At 30.7% G+C, this 18,125-nt stretch overlaps 5 protein-coding genes across 6 annotated transcripts in view; 2 read left to right on the top strand and 3 right to left on the bottom strand.

Annotated features, from left to right (window-relative positions):
- LOAG_17713 overlaps nucleotides 1-4,414 on the bottom strand; it is a 5,564-nt gene extending 1,150 nt beyond the window's left edge. Inside the window, exons 1-4 of one of the 2 annotated variants that reach the window (XM_020450375.1) lie at nucleotides 4,326-4,414; nucleotides 4,171-4,259; nucleotides 3,513-3,641; nucleotides 3,121-3,223 (exon numbers count right to left, since the gene is read on the bottom strand). In XM_020450375.1, the coding sequence (XP_020305946.1) occupies nucleotides 3,121-3,223; nucleotides 3,513-3,641; nucleotides 4,171-4,259; nucleotides 4,326-4,398 (394 nt within the window). In that variant the 5' untranslated portion in view covers nucleotides 4,399-4,414. Of the gene's footprint in view, nucleotides 1-3,120; nucleotides 3,224-3,512; nucleotides 3,642-4,170 lie in introns of both variants that reach the window. The other variant, XM_020450376.1, reaches the window with a different exon arrangement.
- A 659-nt stretch (nucleotides 4,415-5,073) lies between these two features.
- LOAG_04573 (hypothetical protein) lies at nucleotides 5,074-6,206 on the top strand (the record flags this gene model as incomplete). The annotated part of the gene is made up of 3 exons (XM_003140110.2): nucleotides 5,074-5,288; nucleotides 5,527-5,656; nucleotides 5,960-6,206. The coding sequence occupies 3 exons, from the start codon at nucleotides 5,074-5,076 to the stop codon at nucleotides 6,116-6,118; spliced, it is 504 nt and encodes a 167-aa protein (XP_003140158.2). The 3' UTR covers nucleotides 6,119-6,206.
- Nucleotides 6,207-6,814: 608 nt separating this feature from the next.
- LOAG_04572 (hypothetical protein) lies at nucleotides 6,815-10,186 on the top strand (the record flags this gene model as incomplete). Its single annotated transcript, XM_003140109.2, has 7 exons — nucleotides 6,815-7,003; nucleotides 7,370-7,495; nucleotides 8,055-8,183; nucleotides 8,539-8,653; nucleotides 9,017-9,101; nucleotides 9,641-9,784; nucleotides 10,106-10,186. The coding sequence occupies exons 1-7, from the start codon at nucleotides 6,838-6,840 to the stop codon at nucleotides 10,184-10,186; spliced, it is 846 nt and encodes a 281-aa protein (XP_003140157.1). The 5' UTR covers nucleotides 6,815-6,837.
- Nucleotides 10,187-11,297: 1,111 nt separating this feature from the next.
- On the bottom strand, nucleotides 11,298-13,037 carry LOAG_04571 (hypothetical protein; the record flags this gene model as incomplete). The annotated part of the gene is made up of 5 exons (XM_003140108.1): nucleotides 11,298-11,428; nucleotides 11,904-12,069; nucleotides 12,279-12,393; nucleotides 12,476-12,585; nucleotides 12,933-13,037. The coding sequence occupies 5 exons, from the start codon at nucleotides 13,035-13,037 to the stop codon at nucleotides 11,298-11,300; spliced, it is 627 nt and encodes a 208-aa protein (XP_003140156.1).
- Nucleotides 13,038-13,243: 206 nt separating this feature from the next.
- Nucleotides 13,244-16,273, bottom strand: LOAG_04570 (hypothetical protein; the record flags this gene model as incomplete). Its single annotated transcript, XM_003140107.1, has 6 exons — nucleotides 13,244-13,441; nucleotides 13,714-13,909; nucleotides 14,322-14,413; nucleotides 15,119-15,219; nucleotides 15,584-15,791; nucleotides 16,169-16,273. 6 exons carry the CDS (start codon nucleotides 16,271-16,273, stop codon nucleotides 13,244-13,246), a joined length of 900 nt encoding a protein of 299 aa, XP_003140155.1.
- Nucleotides 16,274-18,125: the final 1,852 nt, after the last annotated feature.

Below are 18,125 nucleotides of genomic sequence, written 5' to 3'. Positions count from 1 at the left end.
ATTTGAACGACGATCATACCAACTGATGATGGTATTAAAATTCTTAGTTCCACATGATTCAAGCTTGATTTTTTTCTCCAAGTTAAAAAAAGAGATTACCCCTCACTTTTCTCGCTCTTCAAGAAAATAACATTAAATTACTGGTAAAAAAGTGAGACCACCACAAGCAGTCTTACCTCAGCAGTAATTACTTCGACAACCAACTCACCGCGATGCGCTCGCATGATCGAATCGAACAGTTTTATAATCTCCTCAAGGAGATTTAGCCGTCCATTTTCCGCTAATAACGCTAAAAACAAACAACTGCATAATCCGAAAGCAAACAGATATTTAAGATAATGCATAAAAATATTGAGATAAAAATAAAAAAATGAATGTTTAAGTTTTTGTTATCGCAATTTCAAGAATAACAATACACGACGGCGCGGATAGAAAAAGAAAGAAATCCGCAAATGAAGAGTAAGTAACGGAAGTTCTATCTTGCCAAAGAATTTGAAATTTAAAACCTTTCGTTCTCACTGCCCTCCCACTGGCTCAATGACAATCCATGAATTCAGTATTACCAATACTTTCGTACACAACTCAAATAAAGTACAGAAGTTATAGTCTCGAAATGAAAGTTAAGTAAATTAATTATGCAAAAAAACTTACAAAAACGGTCATTAAAATGAAGACTGGTACGGATACTTCTCAAAGAAAAAGGAAACTCTTAAATTTTAAAGTACTAAAAATCTTAGTGAAGTAAATAATACAAGAATCTGTTGTATCAAAATTGCAAATTGTAAGACTATGTACTATGATGGAACCCTTTAAAAGGCTCACTGATTTCGAAAATGAATCATTCCTTCCATAAGTTGGCGGTTGGCTATCTTGCATCCCTTGACAATCTTTTCTATTCAATTAACTCTTCAGTTGATCTCAACACACTTCCAAATATATGTGATTACCATTAAATGAATTTTCACATTTCTCAGTTGAACTTTGTCTACGGAGAAAGCAACTGTCTCTCAAATTTCCAATAATTTCGAAATTTATGGAATAAGAATTTCGAAAAATTTACTTTCAGATGACGTCCCATACTTCACCGGAAGATTTGAAGGCAATTTTGAAAGCAATGGAAACAAGTAGATTTTTGTATGATTTTTCAACTCATATTAGATCTCCCTCTCCTCATACAACTCAAAATATTGCGAACTGGTTTAATGATACCTTTAATTTGGATCATTACTCTCCTATTATAAGGTTATTTTCGCAAAGTGTTTTATCTAAGAATAATGCAGGAAAGAAAAAAAAATCCAATAACACAATTACTGAAAAATCCTAGCAGCGTAACAAACTGTATTGTAAACTTTAGCCTCATCACTCGAATCAAAGGAATCAGAGACAACATTCTGCACCACTAATTATAGCCCAAGCCTAGTTGCTATTGCTGCATTTGGACTGATGAACAGCTTCAATATGTATCTCATAAGTTACAAATCATGGCCAGCTGTTCTTTCAGGTTCATACTTATGCTTTCATCTGCAATTCCACTAACTTCTTTTCAATAACTTTTAATCAAATGATTCCATCCACTAAATTCCAGGTCTAATAGCTTGTCTGCAAGGTCCCCTTGTTTACGAATGGTTCAATTTGCATGGCATGAAATTAACGCGCAAAGAGGTAACTACTTCGCTTAATTTAAGTCTCGGCTTTAGGAATTCATTTCTGGAATTTATCTTTCTGAAAACTCTCAAAAACACACTAAACGTACCAACGTTTCAAGGAAATGACCAAATCAAGAAAAGATTTCAGTTAAAATATTTAAAAAATAATTAACGACTGCTCCTTTCAAGAATGAAAATATGCCACTAAAGCGAGATAAGATAGGAACACTGTAATCGTTAATTAATCTAAACATAATTTTTAAGCGAATCTATTTCGATGAGAAAAATATTCTAGAGACATCAAAACAACTCGACTTCAATCTGCCACCTGTCTCTCATGATTTAACTCCCGGTAATATAACAGGTAGAATTTCCTGATCAATTGCCATTAAATAGTTATCTTCTTACTTAACGGATTTTTAATTATCTCTTATGAGTACTCATCACTTTTCCAGTTTATGGCAAGTTGCGTGTTTTAAGTGTGCTGTTTCAATGATAAAGTAGTCTCAACAGCAAAATAAAATTCAGTTTCACAAATAGGTTTATGCATAAGTAAAAACTAATCGTTGGAACACAAGGATACAGTGAAAAATTACTTCAGAAGAGAGAAGATCAGTGTTAGCCGAAATATTTCGAAATGAAAATGATGAAGAAATGCAAAGAGTTAGTAATTAAGTCAAACTGACTCATGTCACTAAAATGTCAACGAATGTTTCCGCTTTGCATAATCAGTTATAAAGTTCTAGTAGTCTTGAAAAACCACTGTCACTAGATAAGAAAACCTCTTTCTGCTATTAAATAAAAGGTAATCATGAATCAAATGTCTCGATTAAAAAGCTCATTGACAAGTTTCAAAAATCTCGATTTTGATTAAGATTGTATAAGTCTATTCTCTCGAAAAATTTTTTTGACCTTCCGTTCTCGATTCGTCCCATCTAATTCCACATTTTTTAATCTCTTTGGAAACTTTTTTCTCGCGAAATTTCTTGATCACATAGGCATTTACTCCAAAATTAGCAATAATGCATTTTCAGTGGTACCAAATGCATTATGGGAACGTTTATGAGCATGCGAAAAAGGCCGAACGAGAACGTAGGATGATGCAAGAAGTAGCTAAGAAGCAAAATAAAACCAATTAATGATTATGTTTATAATAGATGCTTATTTCACCTAGTTTATCGGTACTCAATCACAAATATGCACATCTCTATCGGCAAACAAATTTTTCCGTTATTTCATTAAAAATTACTTTGTCACAATTTTCTAATAACCAGACATGTATAAGTATACGGACATGTATACTCATATACATAACTAGCAAATAATTAAAGGTTGGTTTATTAGAAATATTTATGTTTGGAGACATTTCTTAATCGCTGTAAGGCAGATATCTTTGAAACTTGAAGGAAAGCACCATGACCTATGCAAAGATATGTATAAATCCATGTAATATGTGGTGTGCAAATGTACTAACCTAAAAAATTGAGCGTTTCCTTGCTTACATTTAGCTTTCCGGCAAAATCCTTCACAGTGTTCACTTTAGATAACGGTGTTAATGTAGGATCCAATACAAAGTTCTAAAAATAATTTCGGTTTAGCAATACTTATGTAAATAATGAATGACAAAAACTTAATGCAGCCTCTGAAAAAAACTCACGCACGATACGATGTAAATACTTCTTATGATTTGATTTGACATCTTATGTGAAATTATGCCAAGAAAATGCATATTATGTATTACGTTCAATTTCTATTATCTATATTTCCTTGGCACAATTTCACTTACTATGTCAGATTAAATCATTAAAAATCAATGATAGTTATCAGTTTAGAACAAAGATAAAAATCTTTTCTCTTCCAACATACCTTAAATTTAACACTAGTTTGGTAAACACTTTGTAACGATTTGAGATCCTTATCGATAGCATCAAGGTTTTTGTCCTTCACTGCTGCTGAATATAGTGCTACTGCATATCGTCCTTCTACCCCATGTACCTGAAGGTTTCTTCAGTTTTATAAAGTCAAACACTAATAAACATAAAAAAGAATTTCAAGAAGTGTGACGTAAGTTAGACTTCAATCAACGATTTGTCTGACAATGGCTTCGCGTAAGCAAAATTGAGCTTAAAGTAAGTTCTACAGAGTTTTAACATAACGTGAGCTATGTTAAGCTTGAAACAAATTTGGGATGTTTTCCATAGCTACTTGATGTATGACAACTACGCCAAAACAAGTTTAAAATGTGTTTTAAGGTTGGCTAACACCAGTCTGTCACGTTTTAGCGCATGAAAAACATCTGTTCCTTAGAAAGAGGGAAAGTCATACTCAACGATAACATATGTCAACAAGCTCAAACATACCGTTGACAAATATATCAATTATCAAGGCATGAAAAGACCCATGTTTATTTCAACAAACATATCAACTGGCTCAAAAAAGCAGGAGTAAATATGAGATGGAAGTTAATGCATACTATTTCGGCTTACTTTTTACCTAATTCAAATTTGAAAAGTAAAACTTTTACCTGAATAGGTGACCTAACAGTATGTTCCGTTGCTCGCACAACAGCACTCAAAGACATACATCTACGCAATACATGCCAACTCATTCCAGCTGCAAATAACACACCTAATGGTTAATTAATGAGTAAAAATTTGCACGAACAATTATCACAAAAACCTTTGTTAACTTGCTTGTCCAATAAGCATGTTTGCTTGTCCAATAAGCATATTTGCTCGTCTGGTAAGCACATTTTCACCAAACACGAGCCGATTCTAAGAATACTAATATCTCTAGTCTCTACCATTTATCTAAACTTAGTATTACACTATTTCTTGCTTCTCTCAATAGCTGACAATATTCAAAAATGCAGAATCTCGTAAATTCTCGTGTCCCTTCGTCACACACTATCTTGCAAATACTAGTCATCTCTGCTGTTCCTCCTTGCAAGAGACAATCCCTCCACACCTACAACTCCCCCACCACAAGCAACCAATACCCTCCCCCTCACGAGAAACGAGCTAGTGCCACGATAAAATTTTAACGCAGCCCGTTAGATGTAGCCATTTGTGGCGCTTTCTAAAATCAGGCCTGTTATTTGTTCATTCCTTTCCAAGTTTGGTTGCAAAACATTTAGTTTTTAGGTTTAGTTAACTTAATTGGAGTGGTATTTAGATGGAATCCAATAATTAAAAATCGAAATGTCGAGTAAGTAATCGGGACGGAATTAAAATTCACGTATTGAAATGAGTTGTGTCATATTGTACATTTTTTTAAAAAAACCATTTGTCAGTAATGTACGATTTTCCCATGTGATATATTTTGTTCAAGCTGCTAACCGTAATTTTCCAAAATCCTGATATGTAACTGTATTATGCTTTTATACTTTTCACCTTCATGTTTGAATTTTACAAACGGATCTGAGACAATGTTTCTGCCATCGTCAGGATTGAGGATGATACAAGAAACAGATGGCGAGGAAATTTCTTACATGGGTACATCAGCAAGTGAACATGCAACTGACACCATTATGGAAATAGATGATGCAGCCGATGGTACCACGGCTACAGATAATGAATGTAGTAAGGCTGTTTTACGTAAACCGAAATCAGGTCGATGGTGGAAGTCGATTCGGAAAGAAAGGTACAATTACTTTCTTCTGGATAATGAGTCATAGATTCTGCGTGTCTCTAAGAGAACTTGGAATATTTTGTAAAAGCTCTCCTGAGGTTTTCTGAACTTATAAATGGAATCAAACAGGAATAAAGTTAGAACCTTCAAGTATTTGTCAAATTAAAATCAGGTGCTCATTACATAAAGTCTGCAAAGTTATTAAATTTCTCTCTACAGCTTGGTCATAACTTGAACATGTTAAACTTAGATCTTCCGCTGTTGTAAAAGTAAAACCGCTGAAGTCCTCATGGGAACGTAAGATGCGTGTAAAAGCAGAATTGGAAAATGTTAAAAAGATGCAGCAAGAAGTGCGTAATAAGTTAGCTGCCAAAAAAGCGGTGAGTAAATGCACAGTCTAAGTGTCTACAAATTTTCATTCCACTTTCACCTGTTACTGATATATTGCCTTTAAAAAGATGAGTTAAAATAATCTTTTTCGTATTTTATGATGTAGTTCTAAAAACATCATTTTGTTGTGATTGCGTTTTTAATATTCGAAGATGAATGAAAATTTATATCATTTAGTGATAGAATTCAGAATATGAGGCGAATAAAAGATGCTCAAGTTGGATGGGATACAATATTTTTCAGAGCATTAATCGAAATTACTAATCTTTTTTCAAACTATCTAGTCAGTTCAGGCTAAAATAGAAGCTCGAAAGGAGCATGAAAGGAGACAAAAGGAAAATGAGAGAAAAGCAGAAATCGTCCAAATTATTAAGAATACAGAAAAGCTGAAGAAAACGAAAAAGAAGCTGTTAAGGAGAATCGAGAAACGTGACACGACTGAAGTCCAATGAAAAATTACTTTTTGGATTACCATTGTTTTACCGCTCTCGTTCATTGATGTAAATTTAAAAAGTTTCACAGCCTTAATAGAAACCAACGAATTGGAATTTTAGTGAATTACTTGTTTGAATCAGAAAGTTCAGATAATTATGAACTAAAGAAAATGAGTTGGAGGATAAAAGAAACTGAGGTGTGGGGAATCTTCTCATTTTTTACTTTTTATTTTTTTGGGAATTAAAAGAGGGAATTGAGACCGTCGGTTTTGTAACGGGGAAACTTTCTCCCCAACATGTTTCAAAATACGATGAAATTGAAGCTCAAAATTTGCACCACTTTTGCTAAAGCTGCGGAACTATTTGGTTTTTGATTATTTTTAAACTATTTGTTAAAAGTTTGTTTGTTACTCGATCGTGTTAACTTCGATTCTCCGGAAGAGTGTGATGAATGTTGCTCATTCGTATATTTTATATAATAAATTTTTTGACATCGAGTTTTGAATTAATGTTAGATGGATAAAATCATGATTAATATTTTGTTATAAATTGAATTTCGCTGATTATATTAATGCTGTGATGATATGATAAAAGCGACTCAGTGCAGCCAGCTTCGAAGCTCGTGAGGATTCAGATTTTAATGAAAAGATGAACAGATTTATAAAAACAAATAAGGTCTGCGGTGTATATGTAATGGTGATGTTTTCTTTGTTTTTTAAGCCATAAGCCTTACAAAGATGTCCGAAGCGCAGGCCGGCTCAACGAAATCACACGATCGAGGTTGTCGTCATAGTAAGCGACGTCATGATAGTAGTATCAACGATAACGATGATGTCGGCTCATCGAGATATCAGCGAATTGTTACTGAGGAAGATAGAAAAGATTTCGTCAGTTACCAAAAAGGTTAAAGGACATTTTCTTGAAGGGGATGTGTTTTGTTTCTCTTATTAGGAAGGGTCCGTTTTCTTCTGATGAGAGTCAATTCTCGATTAGACATGATATTTAGAGATAATCGTTTACTTAAATTGCATAAGAGTGTAATGAGGATGTAATGAAAAATGAAAAGTAAACTAATCTGTGCAGTATAATCTAATATGTTAGGATTGGAGATGAAAAGCCTATTGTAAAAAGTTCATTCCTCTAAATGATTTCATTCTACAAAAAGTTAGCATGAAATAGATTCAGAAAAAAGATTTTACTGTGTGAGTCAATCTTTAAAATACCTAGTCCTCAATCTTTTTGTTCCTTAAATTTCTGAAACATTTCCAGAAATGGACGAAAGACGTGATCGGTATGAGAGGATCGTAAAACTTTCCCGTGATGTAATTATTGAATGTAAACGAATCATCTTTCAGTTACACCGTATAGTTGTTGTTGACACAGCGAAGGACAGAGGTAGATGTAGGTTTCAATTTTCATTAAAAAATTGATTCTTTGTTAACATCATAGATTTATGTGCTTACGCTTATCAAAAAATTGAAAAAAGAAACAGGATGAATTTACCGTAATTCTTAATATAATTTATTGTTCGAGACTAGAATGAATGAAGCTAACTTGATAGGCGTGATTTCTTAATTTAGCTTTTGTTGGCATCGTTGTTTCATTTTGCATAACAAAAATGCTATCTTTACGAGATCAATGATAAATGTCAGCTCAATATTCACTAAGTCATAAGATGACATGAAATAGAATCTGTTCAAAGACTCTTAAATCCATTACCATTAGTGATGAGGTAAGCAGTAATTAATGAGATTTGCTCTTATTATCTCTTAGTGACTAGATCTTGTGTCCATTTGATTGAAGGACTACGGACTCTTTCGAAAAACCTTATAACTCAGCTTCTAGTTCATTCTTTTGTTAGAATACAGTTGACTGACTTTGTTCGTAGTACTCATTAATTTGTATTTAATAATTTTTGAGAAGAGAAGAATCCGTCAATGACATCTATTTTTAGAAGAATTATTGAAAGAGGCGAATAAGCGGTTAAATGAGGTGAGTAGCAAAATGCTTCAACGAATGGCGAAAGAACTTTATAATCTGGATCAGTATTATTACATAAAATCTTTTGACTGGGCTCTTGAAGGTAATTTTCTTGATAGAAATCTCCCCACCATCTCTTGATTTTGATTTTCCCACCGAGTTTGTTAATTGATGCTAATAATTAATTAATGGCGAATATTAAAAGATTAGGCGGTAGGCCAAACCTAATTTTGCACTTTTTTCCTTCCAGTTTTTTCCCCTTTACCTTTTTTCCTTTATGGTTATATTGCATCTTTCAAAATTCCTGGACTTTTTTTTAACCTACAACGATCGAGTACGACATTTATCTGTTGTAGGGGAAATAAGACCACTTACTTTAAACAATGGGAAGAAATGCTTATTTGCTGTCCTTATTGTTGAATAAACTTAAACTGTTGGTTTGCAAGTGTTTTTTTCAGAATACATTGAAGCTTTGGCATTCTATAAGTTTCTAATATCTGGCGAGGTGCTTTTATACGGTGAGGTGATCGATGCATTACAATTTGTTGATGCAGAATCTGGAGAAAGCAAAAAGTTAATCTTGTTGTCATTTTCTCGAATTTGCAATTCAACTTATAAATTTTTAATGCTGTCAGGACTGGCAACAGGTCCTTACAAGATGTGCAAGACTAAGCACCATGTTTTTTATGGTTCATTTATTGCCTTGATCTTTTATTTTGAAGTAACCAGTTAAAATTTTGACCTAAGACTTTATGACATACTTCATTATTACCATTCTTCGTAATCCCATCCCAAGGTATCAGAATAGATTTTGCACAAAGATTTTTCCAGATCTTTCAAAAGTGCAGTTTTCAGTCTTTTTCCTTCTTCCAGTTTGATTTATTCAGTTTGTAATTGAGAAATTTTTTTTGATTATATAATAGCTCAGGTTTTCAGGCTTTATGTGGAACTACCTGAGGTAACGTATTTGATGGGAGTTTTCGATGTAGGTGGCGAGCTGATGAGACTTGCTATTAGTGAGGTTTGTAAATTTTAAAATTTTCAAAAAAAATTTCTTTTATTCCGTTGCTTTCTTAAGGTAAAAAATTAGAGTAGCAAGAAAACTTTATCGATAAAACATCGAAGTTCGATGAATAAGCGCAAAACATGAGGAGGATGAGGACTTCTATTTTTAGCTTTTGTTTACCAAAAGATGAGAACGTGATACATTTTCTTACAATCAGTCTTAAATAAACCGGAATACCACTCCAATTTTTTGCTTAGTGCAGTTACATATCAAATTGGGCTAAATATCAACTATTCAAATTTCAGGACAGTCATGATATTAGTTACGTAATTCAACATATGCTTTAATTTGACGGAGAATAAAAGTTGCTAGCACTTAGCCTTATTGTAAATTTTAATAACATTAGCAGCTTCCCGAACATTTTTCCTTTTAGATCTCCATGATAAATCGAATTTTTATCATTTACCAATGAGTCCGGAGGTATTTTTCTGTTTTAAAGTTAATGAATTTTTCTATTTTAAAGTTAATGAATTTTCAAATCTTTAAATTTATAGATTTCATCGGGTAATTCTGATATAGCTGTAAGTATTGTTAATTACATGCGGTTATTGCATGGGTGCTACGAACTTCTGGGCAATATAATGCATACTGCAGACTGGGCGAAGAAATCCCAAGTTTTCCGGGAATGCTTGATGAAGGTTTATTTCTGTTTTCGTAACTGGGAACTAGTTGCTAGCACTTACGCCTTATTGTAAATTTTAATAACATTAGCACCTTCCCGAACATTTTTCCTTTTAGATCTCCATGATAAATCGAATTTTTATCATTTACCAATAAGTCCGGAGGTAGTTAAGTATCGATTTTTGAAACAAAGTTTAGCTTTGAATATATAATATTGAAAGAAGTTTAGAAGAAACTTTTTTTAATAATCGTATTGGTACTTTTGGTATATTGTATGCCATATGTCTTTGGAGATTCAGCATTTCTTACGGTGCCTGACAAAGTTACCTCTTTTTCAGGTTGAGAACGCTCTGTATAAATGGAAAATCCGTGAAAATGACATACCTGCCGAATCAGCAAATATCAGTGCAATTATATGAGTATGATATTTGCAGTTATCTTTGCTTATGGGGAAGCTTCTGCGAGAAAAAATTACTAGAAATAAAAAAACACTGAATTAAAGAAATTACTAGAAATTAATAAGGAAATTAACGCCACTATTGTTAAAACCAATAAAAAAACTAGAAATAAAGGAATTGTTTTTTTTTTGAAATATGTATAAATTTACTTGGATGATAAGAAACAGGAAGGTTCACTCTCCATTTCGGAAATGAAATGCTTTCCCTCTTGTTTTAAGTGTACAGTTGATATTAGTCCTAATCTGATTTGGAACCATTTTTGATTATTCCGCGAATAACGTTACTATTGTAAAAACCAAGTCAGATTGGACTAATGGCAATTCTTTCAAAGTAAGAGGTAATCATCTCATTTCTCTAAATAAACTTTCTCGGGGAAAGTTTTTTTGTTGTTTTTGATTTCTTATTTCTTATTGTTGGTGAATAATTGTTCTATGAAAGTTTTGCTGATTTTTCGAGTCTTTTCCCATTTTTTATGTTTTTTACGATTAAAATAATGACATTTTGATGCATTTTTGGCAAAAACCAATACAAATATGGGGAAAATAGTATTATTTACTGGAATTTTCGAAGTTTTAAACGATTTAATTTAAATATTCCTGCCCTATATTACTTCTCCTAATTTGTTTTTGGCTATTGGGGATAAGTTGAAAGTAATGAGTCCAGGAATTATTACTCAAATATTCCAATTCTCAGTGATTAGTATCAGTGATTTGACATGATTAACACACGCTGAGCACAACAAATTATGAATTACTAGAGGGTCTGGATAATGTCGACAACTATGCTACGTGAAATTCATTTCGTACATTTGACACGATTCCATTGGATCTATCATTTAGCACCGCGATCATATCAGATATTCACAGATTACCAACAAGAGTAACAGTTCAAAGAAATTTTTGCTATGTAGTTTGGGATTTATTAACCAGTTTAATATCGGACAAATTTCTCAAATCAGAATCACTTATATCATCGCATAGTTCTCGTGTTTCACAGTCTTTAAATTTCCATAAATTCCTACATTCTGAGAAAGAGGCAAGTGTGCTTGATTGATAACAGATCATCTTTTTGGTTAAATTATATCACTTTCCGTTTGATTCATTTTCAGTAATTCGTTCCGTGATATCTTTCCAGCACTGTTAATTGGCATGTTGTCGATAAATTGGATACCACCTTTTAGTTGCTTATAACTCGCAAATTTGGCTGAAATATATGGAATTGTTTGTTTGTTTTTTTTCCTTGGAATTATTTGAAATAAGGGATTATCATTCATTAATTTGTTCGCAATATTGCATCATAATTTGATTTTAGAAATTTTGGAAAATTCCGGTAATATTGCCAAATAATTACAAGTAGTAAAATGTAAAGAAAAATGGATTTATCGATTGATTTGTACTTTTGTTTTCATTAAATGATTTTCATTGAGAACATGTCCATGCATTTAACATTTTTAATTCGTTAGCCAAATCATTTACTACACATAATTTTTATAACTAACTAAACGAGAAACATCCGGTATGGAGATGATATGGCTAAATGTTGCATTCAGGTAATTTTACATATTAACTAATGCGACAATTGATAACATCGTCTTTCTCTTTCTCTTTCTCTTTCTCTCTCTCCCTTCCTTTCTCTCCCACTATCCATATCCTGTACTATTGTCATATTATTAACATACAGTTCACTAATTGATGAATTGTATTCTCGTCTACTTGACATCCATCATGAAGCTGAATATAAGCCTTTGGTAGTTGTCCACTATATTCATCGGGAATACCAACTACAGCACACAATTCAACATCTTCTAATTCTTGGATTGCTTCCTCAATTTCATTAGGTATTACCTAGATATCATTATGCATAATTATAGGTTATCAATCAAATGATAAAACTTTCACACATTTTCTCACGTTTCTTCTGATAAAATAGACCATTATATTTGGTTACTAATTCTCTACTTTTCCATTTTTAATTTTTTTCAATTTAAAATTCATATTTAATATAAGGTTTCAATTTCATATTAAAATGACTGAAATAACATTCAGTTGTCAACCTGCCAGCCGCGAACTTTGATCATCTCCTTAATACGACCAGTTATGTAAATAAATTGATCGAAATCATAATATCCCAAATCACCAGTTCGAAACCAGTCATCAATAAAAGCATTGCTAAAATATGATCCAAAATGATGTTAAAATGAGATTCATTTTTTTGAAGAAACGATCGAATTTTACAAATTTCTGATCATACTCGATATCGGTAGTACTCTCCAAATATCCTTGCATCATTGTTGCTGTCTTTAAATATATCTCACCGATTTCCTTTTCTTCACATTCTTCATTACTCGATAATTTCACAATCTATTATTTTTTTTTTTTTTAAATTTCATCCAAATATGAAACATTTTACTTGTAAATTAAAGCCCATAATTAATAATTGTTTTATCGATCGATTATCCGAGAAAACAGAAGAGTGTCGTATAAAAGGAAAATTGAAGAATGAGGAATAATTGAAATAAAGATTGAAATAGTATAGAAGTCTATTCCTTTGTAATACAAATACATTAAATACACTATCGTCAAATTCGATTATCATTTTAAATACAACTAATATTATGTAAGCATGGAAAACTATATTAGATCACTGAGTCATTAAGTCACTCAATTTTTGAATCATTAAGTTATTAAGTATTTAATTAAAACCTTACCTTGCATTCAACATTTGGCAATAAAATTCCACAACTTCCGGTCTTTTCTTCCGAAAATAATGGTTGCATACAAATGAAAGCTCCAGCTTCTGTTGTACCATACATTGAAATATGTAAATTGTTTAAAATAAGGGAGGGAGGAGGGGGGAGGGAAAAAAAGAAACGAAGGATTAGATTTTTTCAACTAACATTAGTGATTTTCAGAAATTTAATCAAAAATAAACTTTTATTGGTTAATTCATCTTTCCAACATTTTGAATTCTTAAAAATAAATTTAACAATTTGTTTAGTAATTTGAAAATTATAAAAATTCAACAAATTTTTGAAATTAACTCACACTGAAGAATGTTTGTTTTGGGTAAGCGACGTTTTACTATTTCGACAAGTGATTCGTTAACATGAGCTGATCCTATGAAGATGTATTTTAGAGAATGGAATGCTTCAGGATTTAGATCAGGAATATTCGAGAAGAATTTTAGCACCGGTGGTACCAACAAAGCTGTTGTCACCTAAATTTTATGCATTTCAATTATATTTATTCGAAAAGTAGCCTCAAATTTACAACAATTTCTTTGTTCAGTGACTGTTTGATAAAGGTAAAAGGTGGGAATATAAAAATTAAAATTTAATTAAAGACTTTTGATGATAGATGCAGAGCTAATCAAACGTCAAAGTATTAAAAGTGATAAAATTTTGATAAATTTGAAACTTCTCACCTGTATGCATTTTTTTTTTTTTTTTTGGCAAAAAGAAATACAAAATAGAAAGAATGAAGTGTTACCTGGTAATTGCTCAGTGTTTTCAGAAACTCTTCACCGTTAAATTTCCTGTTTATGATTATTTGAACACCAAGTCCTAAAAGGCCCAAAACGGTTAGCAGACCACCAGCGTGAAAATATGGTAACACACCGTATACCACATCCGTACTGCTCAGATTAATCATTTTGTATCTCTCACATCTGATTCCTTGAGCTTTGCTATAATTATGTTATCATTAAAATAAAACGATTTGTAGGTGATTCCTTGCCTCTTTCGTTCTTGTAAAATTTAGGTTATGATAATTTGAATACGGTAATTCAGACATAATTGTAATCGCCAGATATCTCAAACACATTGAAAGATCTGTGACAAATAGTTGACACTTGTTCTGATCTTTTTTGCTTGCCAAATACAAACTACTACTAAAAATTAATTGAGTTACAAGTTGAGAAACACAACAAATATTTCTATGCATGTGTGTATGTGTGTGCATGTGTGGGTGTGTGTATGTATGCATGTGTATGTGTGTGTATGCATGTGTGTGTATGTCGTGTATATGAACAGATAAATAAAACAATTTTCAGGAAGAATGTTTACAAAATTGTTAATCATAAAGTAATACCAACATACCGGATCAATTCAACATTAGCAATAAGTGCACTGTGATTTAAAATAACTCCTTTTGGTAATCCGGTTGTTCCGGAAGAAAAGAAGATCATTGCCTATAAATTGTGCTTGTTATTATTCATGTAATCTTATTTTGCACACATTGCTCCTTCTTTTTAAATATAAATTTTCAAATAACGAAGAATTTTGCGTATTCTAAAATGCAAAAAAAAAAAAGGAAGGGAAATGTGCTTACTGTATTTTTCTCATGAACAAGTTTGTTTTGAAATTGATATATTATTTCATTATTCCAAAATGAATTATCATTGTTTAAATAATATTGTAAAGCATAATACAATAAACTTTCATTGGTCGAATCAAGCATTATAATCATAACCTAAGATACTGATAACATTATAATCATAATCTAAGATACTGATAGCATTATAATCATAACCTAAGATACTGATAGCATTATAATCATAACCTAAGATACTAATAACATTATAATCATAATCTAAGATTAATTAAATTTAAAGATGAACTGATATTTGAAATAGAAGAGAAATTATGATTGCATTGTAATCATATCAATAAAAACTTCAATACAATAATCGTTATGAACCACTAACCGTACACTGTTATACATTAAATTTCACGGAAAAACGGAGACATTCATATAAATGATGAAGTATATAAGTTAATCATTTATCATATCAATATAATATGCCCATTATATGCTATCCTATGATTTAATCAGTTCAAAAATTAAGATGATCAAAAAAAAGAAGGATAAACGATGAGTTATTTCAACTACTTACTTGAACATTCTCTCCTTTTAAATGTTGAATTTTTTCAAATAACTTTTCTTCGGTTAATATCCATTTAACCGAAACTTCCTTGAAATATTTCGTAATTTCGTCTAAAATTAAACATTTTAATAAATACACAAACAATTGTTGAAGAATTTTTTTTTTGTAGATTTTTTGGTTACAGTAATTTGATTAAGCTATCCCATGTAGTTCAAATCTTGGGAAAGTTACTATCCTTACTAAACTTAAAATGCTAATTAAATGATGATTAAGAAACAATTTGAGATGACAATTTCACTTTGAATGTACATCTTTGTACATTTTTATTATCACTTCTCACTTCTCACTTGTATAATTACATAGATGATTGGAATGAATTTTGATAACAAAAACAATGTTCCATACTTATGATTGTATTTTGTAATAAATTTAATCATTTTTCTCACTTATAAATGATTGTCTTAGTTTACTAACATGCTTTATATGCCGGATTCAATGGTACCAAAATAGCGCCAATGCTAACAGCAGCTAAGATAAAAATGATATAATCCAAGGAATTCCCGGTATATGTACCGATCACATCACCATGTTGAATACCTAGTCTTATTAATGCATTACGCATTTCCTCTAATCGATTAATTAACTCCGAATAGGTCAAGAACTTCATTGTTTCTGGGTCAATCTGAAATATTTCGCAGGAAATTTTCTTATCATATCTTATCATGATATTGAATGCTTCTAAGTCATGTTAAGAATTAGAATGCATATAAATACGGTACATTACATTTCATAAGAAATTAAACAATATTTCTTTCCAGTGAACCTTTTAGAAACTTTTTTTATGGCTAATACTTTTCTAAAATTTATTTCTATGAATTTATTATTATTTCAGTTTGTTTTTTTGTCGAAATTTTACAAAACTTTTTTTTTCTTTTTTATAAAACTTTTCTTTTCAGTCAGCCATAATTTAACAAAGCTTCGATTTGAATTTAATTTATTAATATGAAGAAATTGATAAGTTACTAAAGTCTTTTAAACAGGGAAATGATTTATACTTACCAAAGCGATTGCATTTCCAAATTGTTTGATAATTTCAAGAAAATATTCATAGAAGGATTTTGCAATCGTTGGGATCTTTTCGATAAAATAATTTCGTATTGTCATTTTTTAATTCGACAAATCTGAATGATGTTTCCACCCGTCGGAATAAGATATATCAAATTTTGAACATTTTAATTTATTTTAACCTTTCAACTTTTTTAACTCAACAAATTTTTTCTCATTCCAAACTAATGGCATTTTTTGGTAAGGGAAAAATTCATCATCAGACTTATTCTATTCATCTCTGATATTTTATCAAATGTTTATCATCCAATCAATAGTAACTCGAGACATTTTCAAAAGCCAAAATAAACTTAGCATTTTAACTTATTATATCTATTTTGAAATACTAATATTATGCTAAAAAAAAATAATTTTGTGAAATTTCTGATCATAACGATATAAATGTTTCGAATGGTCGATTATATTATAATTAGTTATGATAACAAATTATGATAAGGAAGAAGCAATAGTCGCAAATCACTTCTTATCACTTAATTTTTAATATAGTTGTAAAGCGGTCAGAGATTTTTATCTCTAATAAGATTTAATTTGATCCTTTGGAAGACTTTCCTTCTATATATCTCATAATAAATACTGAAATTCAAGAATGAATTACTGATTGTTTTACAATTAATCGCATAAAATTTGTTCAAACTAATTACCTTTTAAGTTGCCGACCAAGTTAAAAAACTGTCAGGAATAATTAACAAACTAATAATTACAACTAATGCGCAATAATTAATACGCAAAAAATTTACGGAGAGAATGATGATACAAGAATGAATGAAGTAAAATTATTGGATAGTAGAATCATTCCTTTTTAAATCAATCTTTTCTAATGTTTCCTAGAGCTTTTATAGATTAGATGATATTGCAAAAGTCTAATTAGTTCTAATTTTGTGATTTTTCAAAATCCATTACAGTATGCCGTCATTATAATGATAGCTAATATAACTTTAGTAGGCATACTTATTGGATAGCATTACAATAAATGATTTTGAATATAATTTTATTGCCGTTATTTTTTTAAGTAAGATTGATTAAAATTAGTATTTCTTTGAATTAGTTGTCTAACTAATTCTTTTCTTAATTGTTTGTGGAAAATGTACAGGAAAGAAAAATTTATTTTTTATTTCATCAAAACTTCATTATCTAATAAATAATGAATAAACAGTGTTGAACATATATAAAATTAAATTTCAACATATATAAAATATAATTTTTGCCTAATTTGAAAAATTTTAAGATCTGAATCATAATTAATACTAGAATTGAATCGAGTTTTAGTCAACAATTCAACTAAAGGATAGATTAATCAGAAAACGGTTTTCCGAATTGTAAGCATCTCTTCAACAGTTGACCTTTACCAATAACAGATGACAATGTTCTCTACCTCTAATTATAATAAATGAACATTCTCAAACAATTTCTTTGGTTTTTTAAAGTTCATCTAAAGAAGTATGAATTGCGCATTATGCGAGAAAGTCTTTTACAAAGTCTGAGATCGATTATGCATTTTTGTCTAATAGTATTAATTCATGTTTAAGATGGATCTAGTAATTTTACTGAATCTATTTATCGTTTAACTCACTTGTGATATATCTTTGTAGGAAAGTTATAAGCAAAAATAATAGTGTTTGTAGAATTTAACTAAAGATTGTATGAGAAAGAAGGAATAGTATCATATTGAAGAAGCAGAAAAGATTAATAAAATTTTTGAAATATGGTTGTATTAGAGAGTGAGAAAATTTGAAAATATCTTTGTAATTGTAAATTTTTTTCATGCGGTTAAAGAAAAAAAAACAATTGGAACTAATAGTAATTGTAATGTGTAATACTTTAAAACGGTGAAAAAGATAATAATAATTGGGAGAGGTTTCATATTTTAAAAATTAATAAGGACTAAGAATAA

This window comes from Loa loa (genome assembly GCF_000183805.2).
Source record: "Loa loa unplaced genomic scaffold supercont3.118, whole genome shotgun sequence".
NCBI classification, from domain to species: domain Eukaryota; kingdom Metazoa; phylum Nematoda; class Chromadorea; order Rhabditida; family Onchocercidae; genus Loa; species Loa loa.
This window is presented reverse-complemented; position numbering and strand designations above follow the sequence as displayed.